The 13327-nt window shown below is 36.3% G+C and overlaps 1 protein-coding gene across 4 annotated transcripts in view; it reads left to right on the plus strand.

The window, feature by feature from the left end:
* SLC26A5 (solute carrier family 26 member 5) overlaps positions 1-9719 on the plus strand; it is a 45287-nt gene extending 35568 nt beyond the window's left edge. For 3 of the 4 annotated variants that reach the window (XM_016145916.2, XM_016145919.2, XM_016145918.2), the window contains exons 10-20: positions 376-523; positions 1587-1700; positions 2521-2598; positions 3271-3366; positions 3598-3704; positions 4720-4789; positions 5826-5918; positions 6490-6597; positions 7238-7435; positions 8018-8072; positions 8926-9719. In XM_016145916.2, coding sequence (XP_016001402.2) covers positions 376-523; positions 1587-1700; positions 2521-2598; positions 3271-3366; positions 3598-3704; positions 4720-4789; positions 5826-5918; positions 6490-6597; positions 7238-7435; positions 8018-8072; positions 8926-9110 — 1252 coding nt within the window. In that variant the 3' untranslated portion in view covers positions 9111-9719. The remainder of the gene's footprint in view (positions 1-375; positions 524-1586; positions 1701-2520; positions 2599-3270; positions 3367-3597; positions 3705-4719; positions 4790-5825; positions 5919-6489; positions 6598-7237; positions 7436-8017; positions 8073-8925) is intronic. The other variant, XM_016145920.2, reaches the window with a different exon arrangement.
* Positions 9720-13327: the final 3608 nt, after the last annotated feature.

A 13327-nucleotide genomic window follows, 5' to 3' on the forward strand; every position in this document is an offset into this window, starting at 1 on the left:
TGCCCCCTGCCCTCAGTCTTTGGTTTGAATGCCTGTGGTATCTGAGCACTTTGCTGGTCCTTGCTTCTTCCTGTCTGTGTCTTACACCTGCCATACAGGTGCCCTGAGATATGCAGTTACTCCTTTTCTAATAAAATGGCATCTGATCTCTACTGATAACCCATTCAGGTAGAAAGCCGTACCCTGTGATGGGAGTTTGGAAAGAACCTCCATGTGTCCAGGAGAACCCTCCTTTTTATCAAACTAGGGCAAACAAATATCCAAGCATTGATCACCTGCTTTGCAAATAATGTCCCTCCAAATTGTTCTCCTCTAGTTGTGTGTTTTCTCCCCAGTGGTCACAGCACTTAGGTTAAAGTCAGCTTGACCTTTCAGGCTACTACCTCCAGCCAATCCGGACACCAGCCTCTTCCACCTTGTGTACGTGGATGCCATCGCCATAGCCATTGTTGGATTTTCAGTGACCATCTCAATGGCCAAGACCTTGGCAAATAAACATGGCTATCAGGTTGATGGCAATCAGGTAAAAATCATTAATTTCCTGCAGATGTTTCATAGTGGTTTAATCATCATGCTTTACTATGAAAGGCAAATGAACTGGATTTCTCTATCTTGATAGAAAAACTTAGTTTAGCGATAGATATATTTGAAGCATGAATTTATTCAACACTACAATTTTTGCATGAATATGTTGATTAGATCATCTGAACACTGAGGGACAGTCCTACCTCACCTCATGGGCAGGGGCCTAGCTAGAAAGGTGAAATCTCCAAACTAAGGTTTATAGTTTGCCATACTCCTATTGATGTAATCATTATTTTTAAAGTTCACAGACTGAGAATAAAATGTTTTTACAGAACCATTTTTACTCTACAGGAAACCTTCTTGTTCATTAAACTTTGAGTATATGATTCATGTTTCAAACTCCACAATATATTTATTCTTTGTCACCTTCTTTTATAACATAGCTTCAGATAATGCATTTAATCTGAATACCATGAGCTATAATTTTGACATGACAATATCTGCTGTAACATGCTATCTATTTCCAAAAAGAGACTACACATTCCACATTCACATGAAACAGTGATCCAACCAGGAAGACCAGAAATATCCCTGAGAGCAGGACTCACTGTCCTAGAAGGATGCTGGCATGTATGCACTGACAAGCAAGAGCCAGGCATTCAAAAGATAGCAGTGGTCCTATACACCAAAAACTTTCTCTTAAGCAAGAGAAATATTTTGTTCCTTTTGCTGCAGTTGTTTTTTTTGTTTTGTTTTGTTTTGTTTTGTTTTGTTTTGTGTGTGTGTGTGTGTGTTTAAGGCATTATTTGTGTAGAGAGTACATTTGGGAAATGGAGCTGGGTAAGCACAGCATTTATCTCCAACACAATGAAAATTTGAAAGTTTTCCCCTCCACCTTAAATTATGTTCTAATTCTCATTTTGAGCTCATGCTAAACAAACATCTGAAAGGAAAATGAAAAGACAGCCTGTACTGCTGAAAATGTGAATTATTAAGGCCGTCATGCCTTCCTTCCTGAAGAATAATCGATCTCTTTTGTGCTTTGTTTCCACGTGGAAAAGGAGCTCATTGCCCTGGGACTATGCAATTCCATTGGCTCACTCTTCCAGACTTTCTCAATTTCATGTTCCTTGTCTCGAAGCCTTGTTCAGGAGGGAACTGGAGGGAAGACACAGGTGTGTATACAACTGGCCTCTCAGGATTGGTGATTTGGGTGGTAATTAAATTTTAATCCCTTGATTCTATTCTACACCCAAACAAGCTGTTCTGCCTGAAGATCCATGCCCAGTGAGCTGTGAAGTGACTCAGAGAAAGGCATGGTTGGTCGAAGCAAATCACAAGGAACTAAATCTGTAGGAAAGAGGTATATTCTCCAGTTAAATTAAAAAAATTATATAAAACTCCCTGCTATCAGTAAACTTCAAAGTCGAGGCATAGGATGTTGTAATGAAAGCCCAAGGCTGCATATGGATGGGCAAGATACCAGTACCATCCAACAGAAATTTCTGCAGTGGCAGAAATGTCCAGTGTTTGCACCATCTAAAACTGGCAGCCACTAGCCACACGTGGCTCTTGAGCACTTGAAATGTGGCCAGTGCAACCAAGACCTGAATTTTTTATTTAATTTTAATTTTTTAACTTAAATAGCTACATGTGGCTAATGGCTACCGCATTGGACAGCATCATCTTGTCTGATCTCTTCTGGCCCTCAGGGGTCTCAGGTCAACACCAGACATCTTGTTTTCCCCACCCCTGGCAAGAACATTTCAGTCAGGGTATTTAAGCATTTCGGCCTCTGCTTAAAAGCTATAAGAGGAACAGGAACTTCAGAGGAAGTGGGAAGGCGTTACAGTTTCACATAATGGTTTGGATGGGTAATTTGAATCCATATTTTTTTGATCTTCCCACTCTGATTGTCAAAAGACTAGAGCCAACCCGTGCCCTGCCTCTCGCTCATCTCCTAAAAGCTCCTTCCATGTGTCTTCTCTCATGCAGCTTGCAGGTTGTTTGGCCTCGTTAATGATTCTGATGGTCATATTAGCCACCGGATTCCTCTTTGAATCGTTACCCCAGGTGTGTAGTTGTGACTTGGTGTGAGGTTTCTCCATATGTACGGATTTTGCTATTTTGTTTATATTTTTGTAACTATCTCATGGGTTTTCACTGTAACCCAAACAGGGTGGTAAGAGAAAGGGCCAAGGCTAGGAGCAAGATTCTTCATCACAATCTACTGGCAACTAGGAATTGGGAAAGCCATCTCAACATCTCTGGGTCTCAGTTTTTCTGCAAAGTGGGGGTTTACACTGGCTAATCTCAAGGGCCTTTCTCTCTTTGATCTTTTATGAGTTATACTTCTATTTAAAATCTGAGATAGCCTACACTCATAAGACATTTGTTTACTAATATATTTAATCTAGTAGAGAAGAAAAGCAATATAGAGTAGAGAAAATCATAAAATAGACTATCGGCGAAATAATCCCTTGACTGCTAAGTTTAACTCTGAAACTCTTAACCACTATGCAAGTTTGCTACTAGGATATGAGTCTGGTTTGCCAAGGCCCATTTTAGCTCATCCAGCCCTGAAAATCTAGATGTTTATGGCTCTAGTCTAAATGTACCATCACTGCTACATAGGAAGTGAGTGGGGAGAGCACGCCAGGAGGGCAACAGGAGGACAGTGAGGAGCCAGCAGAGGTGCTCTTTGGACACAAGAGGAGAGGTAAGCGTGAATGTGCTGTATTTCAGGCTGTGCTGTCGGCCATTGTGATCGTCAACCTGAAGGGAATGTTTATGCAGTTCTCAGATCTCCCCTTTTTCTGGAGAACCAGCAAAATAGAGCTGGTAAGTAATAATGGTGATTGTTAGGTAAATATGTTATAGCAACACATGGATTAGTACTGATAAAAATGTTAAGGAAGATAAGTTAGTGCAGTCAGTTATATTAGTATCCAGTTAGGCAGGCTTAGGTACCGTGTGTGTGTGTGTGTGTGTGTGTGTGTGTGTGTGTGTGTGTGTGTAACCCCCAGAAAATTTTAACAGGATTCTACATAAAGCTTTCTGTCTTTTGTTCAGACCATCTGGCTTACCACTTTTGTTTCCTCCTTGTTCCTGGGATTGGACTATGGTTTGATTACTGCCGTGATCATCGCACTGCTGACTGTGATTTACAGAACACAGAGGTGACTGTACAGATTGGGATGGGTATGAATGTACTGCCTGAGATTGCAGTGTTGACTGAAAATGTATTTGTTGACAGACATCACTAGACTGAGCATCTTGATTGTGGAGGCAATGTTCCTGGAGCCCAGTACCAGGCACATAATGTGCGTTCAGTTCTCTTAACGTTTATTGAGTGAATCCTCCCAGAAAAATCAGCTAATATTTGTACTATGTATTCTTACCTACAAAGCATTTGCACCTACATGCTGAGAAGCACCAGGACATAGTAGCAAGACCATGGAATGTCAAATCTAAGACCTTGAGCTGTGTTCTAACTCTGCCAAACTCTGTGACCTTGAACAACTCATGTAACCCCAAAGGGCCTCAATCTCTCAAACCAAATTTAACTTCTATGCTGACTTCAGATTTTTTCTCCCCATACCTTCAGTCGATTATCCCCACCCACGAGTCAGAAATTCTTATTAAAAACAAAAAGAAAACCTCCTCTCCTGCTTTAGAATTAGAGTAGAAAGATAATTCTACCATCTACTAAGTAGCATGAGAATTTGAGTTACACATGACCCTGGCATAACTTAAACTCTGCACAATTTATTTTTGCTCCCATCTTTAAATACCCAAGTCTTTTGTCCTAACCATATCATTGTGTGGTGTGTGTATGGTGTGGTGTGTGTATAGTTGTATGGCATGTGTGTATTGTGTATTGTGTATGTGAGGGGTATATGTGGTATGTGGTCTGCGTGGTGTGAGGTATATGTTGTATGTGTGTATTGCATATGTTGGGGTTGAGGTGTAGAGTGTGGTGTGAGGTATGTGGGGAGTATTAGGCTTGGAATGGCACTGGGAATACGGTATATGTGGAGCCCTTCTGCAAAGGCACTGTATAAGGATCACGTATTCCTGAATTCACTAGCAAATCCATACATGACATATAAACATGGAAAACCTCATGTATCAATCACATACTGGGCCTTGACGACACAATGGTATTTTAACACACTCACTCTCTATCTTCAGTCCGAGCTACAAAGTCCTTGGACAGCTTCCTGACACTGATGTGTATATTGATATAGACGCATATGAGGAGGTAGGACCTTTTTTCTATCATTTTAAATGGTTGTAAGCATGGGATATGATTAGCTAACTAAGTTTTATTTTTACCCAGGACAAAAAGTAGAAGTGAAAAGGAGGGAGATGTAGTAGTAAAAGTGAAAAGCCTGAATTTCAATTTACTCTCTAGATTCAATTTTATAGTTTACACTATACTCACATTAATTATTCAATCTAATATTTTTCCTCTTTTTTAAATGATGATTAATATATATTCTTGGAATTAAAGCATATATTTACAAAATACTGAAACTGAGAAGATGGTTTGTATGTGCATGATTTTCCTCCGATAAATTTAAACTGATGGAAAATACTAATATTAATCATGTAAAATATAAGTATTGGGGCTATGGAATTATCCTGCTTTATTTTAAATGGTTAGAATTTCTTTTATTTTGAGTGTTCTTTTCTTATGTAGAATCTGAAAGACCTTTATAAAATATGTTTAAACTAGTTTTGTTTTCTGCTTGGGAAGAAATTCCCAAGGTATTAAGAAATGAGGCAGATGTTAGTATTGCTATTTTTTCCTCCTTCCAAAGAATTATATGCTGAATTACTTGTTTCCAAACTGCATTCTAGAGTTTGAGGCTTCTTGATAAAATGTTCAGTCTGTGTCACTGGGGTCCATGTCGACTCCTGCCTACATTCCAGTAATGAACGAATATAAACCTCTGTTCACTTTATTCACCTGCTTCCCACAGCCTGAGTGGCAGCCTCCCCACTCCTATCCATTTTTCTTTTCTCTTTTTAAATATTTTCAGTACCTTTCTCTGTGTCTTATGACAAAAATGAAAGACTTCTAAAAGAAATGGGAAGATGTGCATTTTTAAAAGCTTTCTTCTCAGTACTCCTCCCTCCAGAGCATGAGTAGATAGTGACATTTTATCCAAACACTGTAAAAAGACCCTTAGCAACTTCTATATTAGTTTTCAAAATAGAGGAGGGAAGGAATTGCAGTTTTGATTCTGAAATATTTCCATGTGTTAAATTCACGTAAATTTTATTTTTCCCAGGTGAAAGAAATTCCTGGAATAAAAATATTCCAAATAAATGCTCCAATTTATTATGCAAATAGTGACTTGTATAGCAATGCATTAAAAAGAAAGGTAAGTCATAAGAAATTAAGAATGATTATTTCTGGAGGTGACCTATAGATTGACTGGGATGTGAGGGTCATTTAAATGTCTCACTATACCTTTTATTCCTTCTATCTATCTATCTATCTATCTATCTATCTATCTATCTATCTACCTACCTACCTACCTACCTACTTACTTATTGTGGTAAAAGATTTCTTGCTTTGGGTATCATGGGGCTTCCTTTAGTCATGATTAGAACTCAACCCCACACTGCCCAGTCTATAGGAAAACCTCACGGTCAACCCACAGAATTTCTTAAATATAAGATTCTGAGTGTGAAAAGTACTACTGAAAAAAATCTGTATAATACTTTAGCTTCTGGTTGTCTTGAATCAAGACCAAAAATAAAAAGGATTACTAATGTTCTTTTAATGAGGGAGTAACTCAGTTCAGGAGATCTGAGGGAAAGGTGAAGAAAGGGTTGAGGTGATAACTTGGCATAGAAAACCATCAAATGGGGAAATATGAAGATTAATTGTACATGGATGAGTTCCTGGGAGCCAAGAAGTGATTATGCACATATTGTTCTTCTGTAAAGACCGGAGTGAACCCAGCATTCATAATGGGAGCAAGAAGAAAGGCCATGAGGAAGTATGCTAAGGAAGTTGGGAATGCAAATATGGCCAATGCAGCCGTCATCAAAGCAGTGAGTAGTCCCTTCCTTGTAATTTCCCTTCTCTCTTGATCCACAGCACCCCCAACCTTTATTTATGATTGAAGTTTTAACAAAGTGTGAAAGTCCCTAAAACAGGAAAGTTTAGAAACTTTCTGACTATCCTTTATGTATTAAAGATACATGAAAAAGTCAGTTATGGGAATGCTTCTGAAATAGTGATATGAGCCCAGGAAAACATTGTTTTAAAAAATGAAAATCACACAGTACTTTAATAAGCTTTCCCACTAGTACTTAGTCATAGATTCATTCAGCTTATAGGGGGAAAAAAAAAAAAAAAAAAGCTCAAAAGCTGGTTTTTACTGTTTAGGCTTATTATAACTGATAGTCTGTCATGCTGAAGTTAATGGAATTATTTTAGAAATTAGGGGAAAATGGATATTATGACTAAGGAGAGTGGATTTCATTGGACAGAAAAAAGAACAAATTGAGCTAAAATTGAATGTTATGTACATATCTTTTTCTGTCACATTACAAAGTAGGATATGGCAAACATTTTAGAAGAGATCAAGTGAGTAGCTTGAGACTGTAAGGACTAATTTTTGTTTATAACTATCAGAACCAAAATGTGAGTTGTTCGTAGAATTCTGGTGTGATTTAATTTTTGACATAGGACGCAGAAGTAGATGGAGAAGATGGTACAAAGCCTGAAGAAGAGGATGAAGTAAAATATCCTCCAATAGTCATCAAGAACACATTTCCTGAAGAACTGCAAAGATTTATGCCCCCAGGGGATAACATTCACACCGTCATTCTGGATTTTACACAAGTCAATTTTATTGATTCTGTTGGTGTAAAAACTCTGGCAGGGGTAAGCATCATCTTGAACAAGTCATTTAATATCTCTGTGCCCAGTTTTGCCATCAGTAAGATCAGAATGTTGAACCAGAATCCTTTTCAACTCAATTTTTTAATTGTTTTTTTAAACTTTTGATTATCAAAAATTTCAAAACTATTCAAAAGTAAAGAGCATAGTTCAAGGAATTCCCATGTAACTATCATTTAGTTTCAACAATTATCAATTTATGGTCAATCTTGTTTCATTTATCCTCCATACCCACTTTCCTCTTTTATTTTGAAGCACATTCCAGTCATCGCATCTTCTGTAAATATTTTATATGTATTTCTACAAGAAGATTCTTTTTAAAATCATTACCAGAATACCTTTGTTACATCTAAATAAAATTTAACAAGAATTCTTTGATATCCCTAATTATCATTATCTGTGTAAAAATTAAAAGAAATATACATTTTTAAATGATTAGCTCAAAAATGCATAATTGTTGAAGCAAAGTAGTTCAGGTGTCTTAGATCAGTCAAATACATATTGGTAGAAAGAGACTTGCATCTGACAAGTTAAAAGAAACTAAACTTTATTTCAACATTATTACAGATTGTAAAAGAATATGGAGATGTCGGTATTTACGTGTATTTAGCAGGATGCAGTGGTAAGTAAATGGGGAGAAATATTAACATTTTGGCTTTTGTTTCTCTTTTTTAATAACTGAATTTGGAAATACTTTTCCTCTAATATTATCTTTTGGTAAAAATGACAATTATACTTTTGAAAAATCACTCTAAAGCTAGCTTTGAAATTAGCCACTTACAGGCACTCCTTTCAGAGGGCTACCTGTGGCAGGCCTCCTGAACAGGAGCGGGAGGACAGGAACTAACAAACCATTGTTCTGGGCTGGTATATTTTTTTTTAGTAATTATTTAATGGCTGCCATAAACACAGGTGTATAAAATCATTCAGGTTTTTCCACACAATTCCTGCTATTTTTGTTTTACATTAAGTTTTGATTAACAGTGCTTGAAAATAAACTCTACATAAAGAAATCACTTTTCACTTACCAGAATGGCAAAAATAAAAAATACTTGAGAACATGTTCTGTTGAAAGACTGGGGAAAACTCAAGTATCAAACAAAAGGAACCAGTTAAATCAACTAGACTACGCAATAGAATACCATATAGCCATAAAAAATTTAACTGAAAAGAATAAAATTTTTAAAAATCCAGGATAATATATATTTAGTATGCTTTCTTTTGGATAAGAAAAAGTGGGAGGAATAAAATATGTTTATATATTTACTTATGTTTGCAAAAAGAAATGCTGGAAAAATACACAAAAAAATAATAAAAGTAGTTTCCTGCGACTGGGGGTGTAATGTCATGGGGACAGGATCGGAGTGAGACTTTTTACTATATCATTTTAATATTTAAACTATATGAAAGTGTTAACTTTTTTTTAATGTTTAAGACTGATACACAGAGTGTGGACTAATTTTCTTCTTTTTTAGCACAAGTTGTGAATGACCTCACTCAAAACCAATTTTTTGAAAATCCTGCCTTAAGGGAGCTGCTGTTCCACAGTATCCATGATGCAGTTTTAGGCAGCCACATGCGAGAGGCGCTGGCTGAGCAGGAAGCCTCAGCCCCCACAACCCAAGAAGACTTGGAGCCCAATGCCACTCCTGAGGCCTAGGCAGGAATTCAACCCAACATGGGGTATGAGACTTGCAAAATTACCAATTTACACATTTCAAATACTAGACACTAGATGTTTTTGCTAAGGGTAAATACTAGTAGTCGAAGCTTGATTTGGAGGGTGAATGATGCATAGCAAGATGTATCTTACTTGTGATTTTTTAATTGACTGCTTCCAAGATAAATTGGCCTCTTGCCTATATATATTGTGCAGTGGCATTTCTGTTACTTTTTAGTACGATTTTTGTCAGCCAAGCACTTAGGAATTTTTTCCCTTTTAAGTACTTTACCTACAAATCAGATGTGCTGTTAACAGGTGGGTAGTGGTTCCTTGCTTTCATACTTATTGACCTATAGACTTTCTATAATCAGTTATCTAACAGTGGGGGCATACCCACAATTTTCTAGCAGTTCTTCCTTTAAAATAACCTTTTGTTATTATAGAAGCAATTTAAGTACATTGCAGAAAATTCAAATAAGCAAAAATAAGAAATAAAAACATTATATTGCCATCATTCAAAGATTATCACTTAACACTTTAATACATATCCTTACAGATCTTTCTCTCTTTATATATATATATATATTTATATATGTGTATATATGTATATATTTATATATGTGTATATACATATATTTATATACATGTATATGTATATGTATGTGTATACACACACACACACACACACACACACATTTTTTAACCAAAATAAGGTCATACTCTACATAGTGTTTTGTAACCTATTTTTTTTTTCAGTCAACAATCTTCCTTTCTCATTCTAGAATGTTTTTACCTCAGATCATATTCAGATTTCTCCCACTTGCCCCCAAATTTGTACTTGGTTTGTCCAAATTAATATCCATTCTATAACCTTACACAGCCGGTCATGTTCTTTTAAGTCCCTTAAGTCTAACTTAATCTAGCACAGTTCCTTTTCTGATGACATTGATTTGTTAAAGACACTGGGGCAGTTGTCTTGCAGAATCCCAAGTGGTTAATATGTCTCCTTGCTTTCTCCAGGTGTTATTTAGCTTATCCCTTTATTTCCTGAACTACCTGTAATCTAGAAATTATACCTAGAGGCCTCATGGATTCGAATAAAACATTTTTTGCTAGAGTATATCATAGATGAGAGAAATGCTTCAAGTTGCATCACATCAGAAAATACAAAATGTATCTAGTTGACCCTATTATTAACAATGCTAAAATCACTGGATAACATGACAGCCTAATCCCCCAATTACTTTTTTACCTTTGTGACTAGTGTTATCTATACAGTGTTCCTGTGGCATTGAATGAATTCCCAGTTCTCCATTAGCCATTCATCCATAGCTTTTAACATTTAGTGATAATCCTTGCCTAAATCAATAAATATTAAGGTCCGTGAGTATTTTTTCCAGTTCTCTCTCCTGCATTTATTAGTTGGTGTTTCTATGTAAACTCCAGCTTTCCTTCCTCAACTTGAGCTATTTGGTCATCCTTAAATACTGTTTTTACTGAAAAGGCAGATTTATTTTTTCCATTTAATTATCAATTTCAGAGTGAGAAGTTGGTTTAATAAATAGGTAGTGACAAATTAGGTTCTTTTAAATTTCTTTTTTGGTATAATTATAGACTCATGAATTTTTATATTTTTAATGTATTTCAGTCTATTGTAGTTATCTTTTTGGTGCTAAAATTGTCACAACAGTAACCAATAGGAGCCCCTAGAAATTTGGTTTTTGTCGCTAATAGTGAATTAGCCTTAAAGACCATGGATTTAAGAAAACCAACTCCTAGGTATAATTTAATATCGTCCTTCCAAATCCATGAGTTATCAGTTAGTTCTTCATCAGACTGTTTTAAGCCTATGAGTGAGTAAAATGCTTATTTCAGGAACTCTTTATAGTTGTTCCAAAGGAGTGGGGGAGACCTTCAAGCCAATTTGTCATCAAAAGTTCTTACTCTTGTAGTTTTAACAGCTCACTTTAAGTCAGATTATTAACTAATCCTCTGCTAAGATTTCCTGCTAACAGGAAAAAAGACAGTTTGTCTTTTTTACATTTTCTTATTGACTCCTTGTTTTAGTTTTCATGAAGAAAACACTGCGAGGAGAAAAGTGAACAGATCATAGGAAAGAACTATGTTAGAAAGGGTTCACTTGAAACTCTATAGTTTCTTTGCCTTAAAGCCTGAGGTTTCTCCGTGACATCACTAATTTAATTCAAAGTAGACCTCCCCCTTTCTAATCAATACTTTATCTAGATCTAGAGTGAAATTAGATTTACATCCAGTTAATTCCTTGGCAATCTTCACACACAAGATCAGATACATCTTCATTCTGATACAGACTGCCTTCTGAAAGAGCATGTAGTTGTAGAACCTCAGCTTATACTAAAATTGTTATAAACGGGCCCACATTGTTTTGGCCATTAGAGTAGAACTTAAGGATTTTAAACAATGTCATAAAATACTTCATTGTATATTCCTAAGCACCAGTCTTCAACAAATACTTTACACATAGTACTCAAGTCCTAGTTGATCGGTTGAAAGTGGTGTACAAAAAAAGTATTTGTCTGTATCTTACAAATTTGTATTTAATTTTTAACCCATTCTGAATAGAAAATTCTACCATGTACATAAAAAGCACTTAAGTCTTACTGAAATGTTTTTGTTTCAGCATGCCTCTGAAGATGTAAGAGTACATTTCAAAATGTATTTTATCTATATGTAAATATTTTGGAATGTTATTATTTCATATAGTGGAAAGTTTCCCAACCTTTTTTTACTTAGGTTTGTCTCTACTTTCTTCTTTTTGTACTTTAATAGTTGCTAGTATATGCCTTTCTGTTTTTCAGCCCTGGTTCTAATCCAGATTCCTGTTGCCCTATCAAAATGAGCATAATGCACATCGGTCAATATAGGGACTAAGTAGCCTTACTTTATGGTAGTAGGGGAAAACTGTTTTCAGGAAGGTCCCGTATAGAAATGCTTTCTTAAATCCTGCATATGACAGTGGTTTCTCTCTACCTCATGGATGGATGGAATAACTTTGAAACAGTTGTGAACCAGGGCTTAGGAAATTAATTCATGTCATAGACATTGACTCTATCATCATATGGCAGCTGATAGTGGCCTCAATTGCCAATCTCATCTACAGTCGGACTCAGAGAAACAGTGAAGGCTATGAATCCTCTGCAAGCCCTGGAAGTAGCTCCTATGTAGTTTTTGGGTAATATCAAAAATATCCACTTCATGTGGTGTGAAACTATATCCTTATCTGTTTAACAGAGAAAGGTGGTGCCTGCCTTCAAAGGTACATTTTGAGAAAGAGTCTGTCCTCAAATGTGCAAAGAGGGTAGCAAACCCAGAATCAATCCTGGAGTGTGTAGGTGTTTTTGTGTTTTAGCGAGTGGCGGGGATGGGCGGAGGCCTGCCCTTAAGTGGGGATGAGGGAGAGAGAGGGATATTATGTCAGCCCCTTTAAAGACATTAAATCAATTTAAATTCTAAGATCAAATAAAATTTCCTTGGTGTGAACTTGTATGCTTTAGTGAGTGCAAAAATACTGTTGATCCTTTTTAATCTTTCAGGAATGCTTTTAGGATGCAGTATGTTTAAATTCTTGATATGGTTTGAGTGTTCTAAAAGTTGATTTGATAACTGATGAAAGTGTTACCTAATTCTACAAACGTATAGCCAGCCAAAATGTATGCAATGGTTTTGAAACCCCCAAAACTCCAATGGGGAAATGTTCATAAGCTAGCACTACACCAGGTAACCTGCCTGCATGCTGACTATGATTTAATCAAGTTCGAGCCTCTCACTAATCCATCCTGCCTTTGAAGAAGGCTTACCACTTCTGTGCTGGTGTACAGCATTTCACTTTATGGAACACATGAACCCGAGCTTTGTGGAAACTACATTTTTATCAATCTAATCACATTTTTTTAACCCCCAATCACATTTTTTAAATGTTAAAAGTATTCTGTAAAGTATCACTAACAGTATTATTTTTCTAGTTATAAACCCTTTGAATTCTGATTTATTAGCACCCTTACATATGTACATACACATGCATCTCCACACACACACATATACATGCACATACATATTTTTAGGTGGAGTTACTGGTGAATGTGTTATCTTTTAAAATATGGTACAAACCTGCTAATCTAGATAGTGTCGACGCTATCTGTATATACATGCTAGGGCAAAAACACTAAATTTTTCAA

Source organism: Rousettus aegyptiacus, unplaced genomic scaffold (genome assembly GCF_014176215.1).
Source record: "Rousettus aegyptiacus isolate mRouAeg1 unplaced genomic scaffold, mRouAeg1.p scaffold_m13_p_13, whole genome shotgun sequence".
Lineage (NCBI taxonomy): Eukaryota > Metazoa > Chordata > Mammalia > Chiroptera > Pteropodidae > Rousettus > Rousettus aegyptiacus.